This window comes from Boleophthalmus pectinirostris, unplaced genomic scaffold (assembly GCF_026225935.1).
Source record: "Boleophthalmus pectinirostris isolate CB_2022bp ecotype Guang Dong unplaced genomic scaffold, ASM2622593v1 HiC_scaffold_7, whole genome shotgun sequence".
Taxonomy (NCBI): domain Eukaryota; kingdom Metazoa; phylum Chordata; class Actinopteri; order Gobiiformes; family Gobiidae; genus Boleophthalmus; species Boleophthalmus pectinirostris.
The window spans coordinates 28,396,509-28,409,701 of NW_026571473.1; the positions used below are offsets into that span (position 1 = coordinate 28,396,509).

At 38.8% G+C, this 13,193-nt stretch overlaps 1 protein-coding gene across 1 annotated transcript in view; it reads right to left on the reverse strand.

The window, feature by feature from the left end:
- Positions 1-13,193, reverse strand: part of LOC110154708 (cadherin-2-like) — a 236,842-nt gene that overhangs the window by 50,068 nt on the left and 173,581 nt on the right. The window contains exons 11-12 of the mRNA XM_020918725.2: positions 9,671-9,813; positions 138-371 (exon numbers count right to left, since the gene is read on the reverse strand). Coding sequence (XP_020774384.2) covers positions 138-371; positions 9,671-9,813 — 377 coding nt within the window. The remainder of the gene's footprint in view (positions 1-137; positions 372-9,670; positions 9,814-13,193) is intronic.

The window sequence follows — 13,193 nt, forward strand, 5'->3', positions numbered from 1 at the left end:
AAATTACCTATTTCAAAAACTACTTCAAAAATTACAAATTACTCATAAAAACGACTCAACTACAGTAACGTGAGTAAATGTAATTTGTTACTTTCCACCCTTGAGTATCAGTAACAAAAAAAACAAACATTACTGACCGTTGAGTCTGGCGAGAGTCCAGTTTCGGCGCACATCGATGGGGCGGTTGGCGAGCTCGAAGGCGAAGGGCCCGGCGTTGGGGTTGAGGTCGGGGTCTATGGCCGTGATGTTGATGCCGCTGGGGTCCGGGCGCTCACACATCTCCACTTCAGGAGGAAACACGTGAGGAGCGTTATCGTTTATGTCCACGAGGTAAATCTGCAGTGTCCCGGTGCCGCTGGCCGGAGGGCTGCCTGGAAAACATACGAGAGACGAGGGAGGTCACTGGATGTATGGAGGATGTTTGTTTAAAGCTGCATTGTGTAACTTTTCTGGTGAAAGGTCCATCAGATGCTTTTGTTCATGGATATGTTATTGCTGTAAAATGTTTCACAGTATGGTGTTAAAGCAGGGGTGGGCAAACTTTTTGACTCGTGGGTCACAAAGGTTTCTAAAATTTGACAGAAGGGCCGAACCAGGAGCAGACGGATGGACTTTTCTGATAATCTACCTCATACGAGAAAAAAATAACATGGGATTTGTAGAAAACACATCCCATGTTAGTGAAATATCCCATAATTTAAAAGCATCACAACAAAATATCTGTATTTCAAGGCCCATGGTATTTACTATTTATTGAAATGACTTTTAAAACACTGAAAGTTGTAGTTGTTGTAGTTGTTGTTTGCGCTGGATTAAGTAGACTAAAGGCCATAGTTTGCCAACCCCTGTGTTAAACCTTTTTATCGTCATGGAGACCAAACCAGACCAAGTTACAGGTCAGATCTGTTGAGAGGCGACCCCACTCACAGCCTGTTTATATAGGTATTTTTGAGCTATAAAACCACCTTTAATTTAATAAATGTAAGTTAGAGCTGTTTAAAGCCATACTGTGAAACATTCCAGGCATAGTGTATCTATACAAAAAGTTACACAATGCACCTTTAAAGGATTCATATTATGCTATTTTCCGATCTACGTTATAATGTTGTTTCCTCATCACAAACAGACCTGGAGTTTTGTTTTGTTTCATTCACACATGTTGAACACACAAATCCTGCATTTTTAGGCTGAGTTCTTCTCTTTTCTCACACTGAAAACACTCTGTTCCACCTTGTGATGTCATGCGGTAATACTGACAGTGCTCCACGGTGTTTTTAAACCCCGTACACCTTCGCTTGAATCATTTGGATGATTTCAGCCCTGGAATTGCCAATCTCTACTGGGCAAAAGGTAAGAGGTATGTGTTAACTTGGAAACTACCACTACATGACATCACAAGGTGGAAGGGCGCATTTTGAGGTTTGTAGATGTAGATAAAATAATAATAATAAAGTATTACATGTGTTTTCAAGTATAAAGTAAGCATGGTCACCCTAAGTATTGATGTTACTGTTGACAATTGTAATAATGTATTCACAATTATGCACAAACACATGACAGAAACATAATTTAAAGCAATAATATGTAACTTTCTGGAGGTCGAAAGTCCGATGCGTGATTCCATAGAGACAGAAAGTTAAATTCATACTTTTGGAACAGTCTGAACGGAGATAGATTTTTTGTTTTTGTTTGTTTTATGCCATACTGTGGGTTACTGTGGAATATTATAGCCCAAGGAACAACATTTCCATGGAAACAAGTGGGAGGCCTTGTTTGGTGGAGATTGCAGCCCGCTCGCAGCAAGTACGCCTGTTTTTATTTGTTTTTCAGTGCAATAAAAACATGAATAATCAAAAAACACACTTTATTTTGGGGAAAAAGTTCAATACTGTGGCTTTAAGTTTTGCAGATCAGAAGCAGAATGAGCCTGTTCACTTTGGGTTGTAACACTGAAACCAATTTGCGATTACACAGAACTTCCTTTCTGAGAGAAAAATGCGCCAACCTTTATCTATTAAGAAATGTGTTTAGGGTATTGCTGGCTTAAACCTGTCCAAGTAATTTCCTTTGTGGATCAATAAAGTTTGTCTAAGTTCAAGTCGTGAGCCCTGAAAGCATTTTTGCCATACAGCACAATGTAAAAAAAAAACCAAAAAAACATGCTTGTATTGGGCTGAGTCACTTACAGCTTTAAAAAGACCGGATTTTGTGACAATTTTTGCTTATTTTCAGATCGTCATCTTTTTCTCAATTGAAAATCTGTCAGTTGTCTTAAAAAATGCTTTTGAATTTTTGGATTAAGCTTCCTCTGCTCCACTTTAGTCCGCGCTCACACTGACTGGGCATTGATCCGTTCTACATGAGCGTTCTACGTGTCTCTATTGGCAGAATCATCAGCGGTTACCATGGTGACACAGTGCACACCTTAGCCATCACTGTCAAAAAGTGTTAAGACGGTCTGAAAACTCAAACGGACTTAAGCAATATTTTTCCAGGAACATTTGATCAATATGAGTGTCCATGGTCCTGTTTAGGTGTTAGTAACTAATTGAAAAAAACTGCTTGCTTGTGACTGTAATTTTATGTGATTTTTGTGTTTCTGAGAGACTTTTTAACAGCATTTAGCTCACCTGTTTTAGTTCTAACTAAGTCTAACTTAAACTCTAACTCTTCCTGGTCAAATTGTGTTAAAACAAAGCTCAGATTAAAGCCGATCTTGAGCAATTGACAGGGTTCCCACTCTTTTTCACTGACAAAATTTAAAAACTTTTCCATGACTTTTTCATGACCTAAAGTGAATTTTACATGACTTTACAGCACCTACATGTGTAGAATTGATCAGACTTTTAGAGCTAAATATGAAATGTGAACCTTTTCCGCTCACCTTATGGTTTGGAATTATAGTTTTTTTAACATTCAAAATCCTGTCAGTGCATTTATTGTCGTCTCTTTTAAACAAAAGGCACAAACATTTGGAAATAATCATAATAGTCTAATGATAACTTAACAGAACACTGTAATTGGATGAAAGAGATACTGGCATAACTTTTCCAAAACTTTCATTGAATTTACAAAATTCCATGACTTTTCCAGGCCTGGAAAAGAACATTTTCAATTTCCATGACTTTTCCAGGATTTCCATGACCGTGGAAACCCTGAATTGAGCTTCGGACAGAGCAGTGTTTACTAGGGGGTGTAACAATATCCAAGTCTCATGATAAGATATCATCACGGTATGAACCTCACGGTACAATATTTATTGCAATATTTTGTGGAGGCTAAAAAAACTGTGAATATGCTACTTTTTCCTCTTAAAATGTCTTGACAAGATTTAATCCAAAGAACTAAGATGTTTTAGAACAGTTATTTCTTCTTGCAGTCTGCACTGAAATGAAGCAAAGGATCATGGTCTATGTAGTCCCCTCTGTCTTTTATTAATTACTGCTACACCATAACTCTTAATTTAAGTAAATAAACTTATAATTTGATATATTGTGATGGTCCACAATATTGTGAGAACAATATCACGATATTTCAGTTATTGTTACATCTCTAGTGTTTACAGTTAGCGTCACACCCCCTGGTCATGTTGATGACGTCAGCTGCAAAGTACCAACCCTGTGCATCACTGTGCACAGAACATACACTGCAATTTAATTTCTCTGATCTGGCCAAGATTTTAAAACTTATATCAGGTTATTCATCTTGTTTTTAGATTTATTATCTACTTTCTAGTTCAGAGACTGCTTAATTCTAGTCTAGAGGTTGTTTAATTTAAGATGACTTAAGATAACATCTCTTGAACTCGGGCTTGTTTGGTCTTGAAGGCACTTGGACTCAGTCTTGTCTCAGTCTCAAAGGCACTTGGACTCAGCCTTGTCTCAGTCTCAAAGGCACTTGGACTCAGTCTTGTCTCAGTCTTGAAGGCACTTGGACTCAGCCTTGTCTCAGTCTTGAAGGCACTTGGACTCAGACTTGTCTCAGTCTCAAAGGCACTTGGACTCGGTCTTGTCTCAGTCTCAAAGGCACTTGGACTCAGACTTGTCTCAGTCTTGAAGGCGCTTGGACTCGGTCTTGTCTCAGTCTTGAAGGCACTTGGACTCAGTCTTGTCTCAGTCTCAAAGGCACTTGGACTCAGTCTTGTCTCAGTCTTGAAGGTGCTTGGACTCGGTCTTGTCTCAGTCTCGAAGGCGCTTGGACTCGGTCTTGTCTCAGTCTTGAAGGCGCTTGGACTCGGTCTTGTCTCAGTCTTGAAGGCGCTTGGACTCGGTCTTGTCTCGGTCTTGAAGGCACTTGGACTCTGTCTTGTCTCAGAGGTGGTTTAATTTAAGATAACTTGTCCACGCAAGATAATTTCACTACTTTTATGTCATTTTCTGACAGATTTAAATGTTTGTATCTTAAATTTGGGACAAGCAGTGTACCTCGCTGCTAAAAGCTTGAAGACTTGAATCTGTGAGTCCATGTCACATACACAGGATAACACAGAAATAAATACATCATACAGTTAAGATACTGACTACAGCTGCTCGAGGTCACGATCAAAACATTACATAAGCAAATTTATAAATACAAGGTTGGTGAAGTGTTAACAGGCCATCTTCTTATTTGTGCATGAGTGCTTAAATTGTACTGCAAAGAGCACGTTCAATAGTTAATTAAAACCCTATCTCGTACATGCACAGAACCATCGATGCTCTTATTTACAGTCCAGTTTCCTTGATTACTGGTTGCACATGGCCTGGTATATCACTCTCCACTCGCTCCACTCGCTCATGTGGAGTGAATGACTGCCTCGGTACAATCACACACACACACAGATAAATCAGGGACAGTACAGTGGGCACGGTGCAGTGAGAGGGGGGGATCCGTGTCAGCGCCGGACATATGGTGACCCGTGAAGAACTGACCCCTCCTCATCCAGCCCGGACCACCCATCCCCCCTCCGCTAATGTGTGTGTGAGAGAGAGGGAGAGGGAAGGACAGTGATTGTGCTAAGATAGTCATTTCTGAGGCAAGCCAAGCAGAAGGTAAAGAGGGCAAATTCTGTCTCTCATCAATATTGCAAAAAAGAATTTAAAGGTAGTATATGTATAACTGGATGTAGGATCTTTTTCTTATTTTTTTCGTATGTTTTAAGGTTAAAGTAAGATATAGTTTTTTCTAGTATCGTAGCACTCAAGACCAGCCTCGAGACCATTTTTTTGTGGGGTTTGGACTCGGTCTTGTCTCAGTATTAAAGACGCTTGGACTCAGTCTCGTTTCAGTTTTAAAGGCGCTTAGATTCAGTCTTTGTCTCGGTCTCGAAGGTGCTTGGACTTGGTCTTTTCTTGGTCTTGAAGGCACTTGGACTCAGTCTTGTCTCGGTCTTGAAGGTGCTTGGGCTCAGTCTTGTCTCGGTCTTGAAGGTGCTTGGACTCGGTCTTGTCTCAGTCTTGAAGGCGCTTGGACTCGGTCGGTCTCGAGGTCTGACACTCAACGAGTGTTCAAATGGAGGTAGATTAATAAAAACACAGATATACAGTATATGTGCCAAAATAACTGTAAAATACAAATAAATGTCGAAACTGACAAAGATTGTCTTGATTTGGTCTCGATGGGCAGTGATCTCGGCCTTTAAAAGTCTCAGTCTTGTCTTGGTCTCGACCCTCAGAGATCTTGATCTTGCCCTGGTCTGGGGACCCTGTGGTCTCTGACAGGTCTTGCTCTCGATTAGTCCAGTCTTGACAACAACACAAGTTTTTATAAATAGAGTCTAGAGGGTCTAAAAATCAGGATCATAATCCCAAATACAAGAACATTTAAAGGCCCTGTATTTTGCTATAATAATAAATTCAAATGTGTGAATGAAACAAAACACAACTGCATGTATGTTTTTGATGAGGTAACAGCATTATGACATGACTAAAAGTTCATAAGAGTCAATTTTGAGTAATATAGGACCTTTAAAAATATCTGATTGTGTTTTTTCTGACCAGTATTGTCAGCATTGTTCCAAGTTCACATTTTAAACACGTTCAAAAGAACTGACCAAATTTTTAAAAAAAGAGATAGAAGAGACTGACAAAATAATACAAAAATCACATTTCAGAGCATGTTTATACAGATCTAAACTACAAATGAGCAGTTTTATGCAGAATAAGAATATTTTATTGCTTGTGGAGAAAAATAAGGTTCTTAAAATTGCAGGTTTTGCGAGTTGCTAGTTGCATCGATTTAAAATTTCAGTTTGATTTTGATTCATTTTGCAGCTTTATGTGTCATACTACGGAACATTCACGCAAAACAACTGAGTGACTTTTTGTAATACTGTTATACTTGTTAGTAGAATCCAAATAATTGAGAATCTTTTGTCAAAATGACCCCTCCGTAACAGCAGGCTCTCTGTGCACAAATTGAATTGAATGGCATTCCTCCCCAATAATTTTCCACTTTGAACACAGGCTCCTCTCTTCCTCTGCCTAAAAAGCAGCTTTTGTGATGGGAGCAGGCAGCAGACGGAGGGAGCGGCGCGCTAATGGGACCAAAACATGAAGGCTCTGTCCAATAAACACAGGACGCGAGTGTGGCCAAGGTACATTTAATTACCACAATTAGGAATGCAATTAAAGCAGCCTGCACCGGCCCTGCTCCTGGTGCGCAGCTTTCTTTTCATCTTTCATCTGAGCCCGCTCCAGACGCAGCCATTTGGTTTGATATCGCTACGTTAACTAGGACAAGATACCCTTAAAATTCCTGCTCTCATGCAAAGAGCTCTGTGAGGTAAATAATGGCTTTCTAATTAGAACACCACAAATGAAAATATATGTACACATGTAACACATAAACTGTTTACCATGTACTGCGTTGTTTCCCAAAGACTGAGTCGTGACCCTCAGGAGGCCCGCAAGAGATTTTTTTTTTTGGATCGCCTTGTCAAGATTTGCATGTCGGTCTGCAATATACAGTTCTGACACTTGAGAGAGCGAGTGAATATCTTGTCCTCAGTAGGGCCGGTGTTTCTATGCTTATTCCTTTCTCTACCACTTATATGTGTGAACTGGGATTTTCTGTGCTCACAAAAATGAAAACATAGCACAGACTGAGTGCTGCGTCTGATCTGCGCGTTGCTTTCTCTTGCATCCCAGACTTGAAAAACGCCAACAGGTCCACCTCTCTCAGTAGAAATGTTGAAAAGTTAAGACACGTTTTGTATAAGTTCTAATCTTTTGACTATTTTGTTCCAATATTGCTGGTTCAAAATGGTCCAAATAAGCGACTTATGGATCCTTTTATTCCTGGTTCAATGACTGTTTAAAACTTGAGTAATACTAATTGTTCAGAGAGACACGATCATTCAGTTAACAATAATCAACAATTAATCCTCATTAATGTTCAATAATGGTCAAATCCACCTTTATTTTGTGATTTACGAATAATGTCTATTGACTTGGGTCCCCAGAAAAAGTTTGGGAAACACTGATGTACTGGATTCTATTACGCAAATACTACACAGAACGGTGGTACTGTACTTATTGTGTATTTTGGGATTATATTATAGACTGTATATAAATGGACATAGCTAACCTGCTAGTTCCAAATAGGAAGTGAGCATGGGGGTGCTTCAGGCTCCATCGGCTCTGGCTCCAACTGACTTGGCATTGAATAAATTGTCACCCCTCTCTCTGTACCTATTCATTTTCTTCATTTTGATCTTAAAATGTGCGTATTAACCCGCTTTACATGATCCTGGTGTTTTTATTTCCCTATTTCGTTCCGTAAAATAAATTCCTAATAAAGGACTTGGCTTCAAATCAGCTCCTATAACTGCTAGACTTGTGACGTCACACTCCCTTAGTCCATTTCTTTATACCGCCTATGGATTATATGTAACGGTGACTCAGTGATTGAGTATTTACCCACCATGCCGAAGGTCAGGTGTTCCAATCTCTGCGCAGTGCATAAAGACACACACCTCGTCTATATGTCTGAGTGTGTGTGTGAGATTTATGGCGGTCAGAGGGGCTAATGCTTGTACAAGACTCTTCTTAGAAAACAAAATATATACACAGTGTATGTTTGAGGTGTGCTAAAATATTGAAATATCCATATATCTTGATACTAAATTTGGTGACACAGAGTCGTTATCGTGGGCTGCTGTATCGATATATCGCTGTGTGTTTTTTTGGGGTATATTTTACTACATTATTTTGAGACAGATCTACAATTTTGATACTTGTTCATGCAATACATTTGACATATTCATAGATTTAAGGGTTATAACTGGTTTATCCCATATTGACTTTGTGCAGGTAGTGGTTTAATAAATGAGTACTTGATGTGATGCAACATTTCGGCGTAATCACTTTAAATGACTTTCTAAACAATATTTCTTCCTCCAAAATTCAACTCAACTGTGCACAAATATGTATTCCTTTAAATGACATCGTTTTAGAATGAAGTTGTGTTTAAGTTTCTTTGTATTTTAACACTAAACATTCAAGTGTCCTGCGGTTTGGCTGTAACGTGTATGACGTGATCGCTTTGACCAATCAGAGCGAGAGGAGCTAGAATGGAGCAGAGCGGAGCCGGAGCTAACGAGTAAAAAAGTGTTTTTTTAAGACAACTGAAGGATTTTGAGCTGAGAAAAAGTTTACGATCTAAAAATAGGTAAAAATTGTCACAAAATCCAACATTTGAAAGATGTAGGTGCCCTGTCAGCTGAATACGAGCAGTTTGTGATTATATTGTGCTCTATGAGAAAAATCCTTTCTCAGCCCATGGGATTTTTTCCGCTGAAGTTCCAGTGAGTGACCACTATGCCAACTGGAGGCAACTACAAGCAGCAACACCCTATCCACTTATTTTAATAGATCCATGGTCCTGCGATGTGACATGAAAATCACACATTTAAAAAGTTACACCAAAACCAGAAGCTCATCTATCATGTAAGCTCCAGAAAAACATCTGGGGTTCAGAGTTTGAGATACAAAACAAATTTAATAATCATCATTTTCTTATTTTTGTAAAATCCAACTTTTCTGAAAATATGTGAACATGCGTCAGTGTGCTGTCCTGCGATGTGACAGCTGGATTTCCTCAGAAAAATACAATTCTAATAGCTAAAAATACATTCTTTAATATGTGTTACATAATTATTAAACCAACAATATAGATATGTTAAATAGAGATGTAACAATAACCGAAATATCGTGATATCATATCATCATAAGTCTCACAATAATATCATGGGGCGTTGCAATATATCCAATTACAAGTTCCTTAAATGCATGTTTTAAAGTAGCACTAGCTAATAATCATCTGAAACTACATATCCCATGATTCATTTCAAAACAGACAACATGAAGAAATATGTATTTTACTTGAATTCAGACAGAAATAATTCACACCAGAATCTTGTTAGGATATTTTAAAAGCAAAAAGGCATCTTATCTACAATTATATCAGCCTCTCCAAAATATGGCAATAAATATCGTACCGTGAGATGCATATCCTGATAATATCATACCGAGAGATTTGGATATCGTTACATCCTTAATGTTAAGTATTAATTTGAATTTTGAACATGGCAAATTTATAGTATATGTCCAGCTGGGTGACGGAGAGGCCACACCACAGGGTACGTTAAAATGTCTAAAATTAAAAGAGCAAAAAGTGTCAAAAAACTCACCATTGTCCGAGGCCATGAAAGTGACATTGTAGAGACTGTTCTTGACGTAGTGCGACTCCCGGTCCAGCACGGCGATGGTGGAGATCCGCCCATTCACCGGGTCTATCTCCAGCCATCCAGCCGGGTCGAACAGCTTTGAGTACCTGCGTTTACAGAAGAGAGATGAAAGAGGGAGAGATGGAGGAGCGATAGGGAGAAAAAGAGGAAGAGACGCCATTAGAACACAGCGCATAAAGCCCTCTCTATCAGACTCTGGCGACGGACCAAACGCTCGCTCGCATTCACCCCGACTGAAAACATCCCAAATGAGCTCCAGTCTACATCTGCGACTGGAGTACGGTATGGATTCATTTCTACGACTTGGAAATGAGCCACGGATTGGGGGAAAGACTACGCGGGCCTATCGAGAGCATTCATTTGGTGGAAACATCTGCTCTTTTGTCGCGGTTTACTTTGATGCATCTGAAGAGGTTTTGAAGGGATTATTCTACGTGACCCTTGACTCTTGAACACATGCAAAGAGTGGGACTGGTGACTCGAAACAATGCGAGTAGAATTGTCAACACTGGGACTAGGGATGCACCAAACCAGCTCTTTCGATGTTGATATTTCCTTTACCCGACCAGTGTAGGGACTGAAAAAAGGCTTTATTTAGTTCAAACACAAACAGCATAAGGTAAAAAATGATCCAAATGTGTTATATAACTACAAAACAGATGTTATGAGATGTTTTGAATCAACACTTGCCAGTAAATTGTCTTATTACCCCAATTTATAGACCCAAATTGATTGGTGTAGGCTTAATCTTGAGCTTATTATGCTTTTCTTTATCCTTTATTTCTTTGTCAGAGCATCAACTTGAAACCAGTTCATCTTCATAAATACAGCAAGAGGAAACAAACAAATCAGTAACAGTACAACAGAGAACATGTATCTGCCCAGAGTTAAACATTTAAACTTCTTTATAAAATGGAAGAGAGTGATGCACAATTTCAAGTCTTCTGTATAACTGTTCCAGAGGTCCACCACTTTAACAGATTTACAAAATTTAATGTTTGTTCTGATTTTCTTTTTGATAAACATGGCCGTAACTCTGTAGATTGATTCATCAGCCGGTTTCACTTCGTGGAAACTGTCTGACCTCGCAGCATTAGGATTCATTCGCTCAACGGTAGGCGGGTACTTTTTATAACTTAACCAATCACTGCTATTTGGTCGTGACGTATGTAACATGCAGCTAACGGGGCTAACTGGTATATTAAGCTTTTCCCAAATCCCGTAGGAAGAAGGGCAATAACGTCTTTCCCCTTGATAAAATTCACCAAACATTCTCTTTGTTCTGGCTTTAAATCCTTGATCTCAGGAATCGTTGCCAACACAGAATGTATGGCTTCGTCAACATCCATCTCGAGCCCTTTGTTTACTGTTGTGTTGTACCACTAAAGGGACCCAGACATGGCTTAACATTGGCCGGTGCGCGGTCTACAACTTCCAGGATTCTTGCAAACCGTCTAGTGTATTCTGATTCCTGACCTAGTCACTGGAGAGAAATGAAATTGAGCGAAGACACTAGGTGGTGCCAGCCTGACTAGTACCTCTGAGCTCATATTGGCTATTTCAGATTTTGATCATATTCAGTAATGATTTTAACAAGATTGTTGCTTACTCTGAACATGATTTTCAAAGTGTAAAGTTCAACAAAATCGTAAAAGCCAAATAAATTGTAAAAGTCGTAAAAGACTAAATCGTAAAAGACTAAACAGAGTAGAGTTTAAAGGTTTATAAATAATGCATAAGTTGGTTCATTATAAGTTAATAATGTGATTGCTCTTATTGCCTTTTTTGCAAGATAAAGATTGGATTTGTATTACTCTTATATGTACTGCCCCAAATCTCAATACAGTTGTTATGTAGGGCATTACCAGTGAGTTGTATATAATAAAAAGATATATCTATATTTATATTTAATTGTGATTACTTTGGATAATTTACTTTTTCTTTTTACTGTGAAAATAGGATATCGCGGCAGCTGATACCTGATCCACCAACATTTTCAATATTGGCACTGATATCCAACACCAGCATCCCTAACTCTGGCTATGTTTACATGTTTACTTGCGCACTCAAATAAAGCTTTTACTGGTAACAAATGCAACGCTGATTTATTCTTAATTACAAAACCAATGGACCTGATGGCCATGTTGATTTAGTTATAATTTGGTGTTTTCATTCTCAAGATCATTATCCAATTAGAAAGCAGAATGAGACTCTCCTTTGGGTTGCCAGTTTCAATGCTGAAATCCACTTGGTTTAAATCAGGGGTTGGCAACCCGCTGCTCCGGAGCCACATGCGGCTCTTTTATCCTTCTTTTGTGGCTCCCTATGAAATAAATAATGAGTATTTAACTACAATGTATTTTTATTGTGCATTTTTTATGTAATTCTAAATTTGTAGATAGTGGTAATCTTGTAACATTCAAATAAAATGTTTTTAATATTTTTGTCGCTCAAAATATGCGTCAAAGCTGCTGATGTGCGACACCCGGCACAGATCTAACAGCCCGGATTTACCAGGTACTACACGAGCAGCTTGATTTATTGAGCTTTTTGACCCATGGTAGGTAAATGATGGATAAATCCAAGAAAATTAAAGTTTCTGAAAAAAAAAAAAAAAAGTTTAATTCCACATGGGCAGATTCATTCACTTTCTCCGCTGATGAGACTGATACACATGGAACAACACGCGATAAAATGATGACGGAACACAAGCAGACGGCAGTTTTGGTTGGCCTCAGGTGGATAATTTAAGTTTGGATTTTTCAAATATCCATTGAGTAATAATGTGTTTAAAGCAGCTTTGCGCACATTTGCTTACATTTTACAGAAACAAAATTTAAAACCACATGGCTAATTTGTATAAACTATAAGCGCTCTTTGTCACAGCTTCTGTCGGACAAAAGGACACAACTCAGTAAAATATGTGTATTCTTTCTGTAACAGAGGATGTTCTGCTGATGGTGAGTCTGTTCTGTGCTTCTATCGCGTTGGAGATGGTTCATGTGAAACTTTTCAGAGATTATACGTGTGTAGATCATACCACAAACCGTATAAATGAATGGACATATATTCTCTGTAGCATTTCATTGATTTCATAAATGCAACCCACTATAGTCTTTTATACAGGTTAAAAAAACATGATATGCAATGTTATCCTCAGTTTAGATGTCAAAAGGGTTTTGTGGCTGACCCAAACCCCAGCACCTGCAATCACGAATCAATACTCATGAATCAGTGCTAGTGCAGCCTCTGTAGCTCAGTGAGTGATTTCTGGAGGCTCTAAGCTTTCACATGAGGCCTGACCTGTCCATACACTGAGAATGAGAAAAACTTATTGCATCTCCTCTCAGCAGGTTAAAGCACCAGCAGCCCAGGTCCAGCAGTGATTGTGATACCTTATTGTGAGAGCACAGCCTACATTCAGCTCCCTTGACCTTTAACTTTTCCTGATCACATTGTAAACATA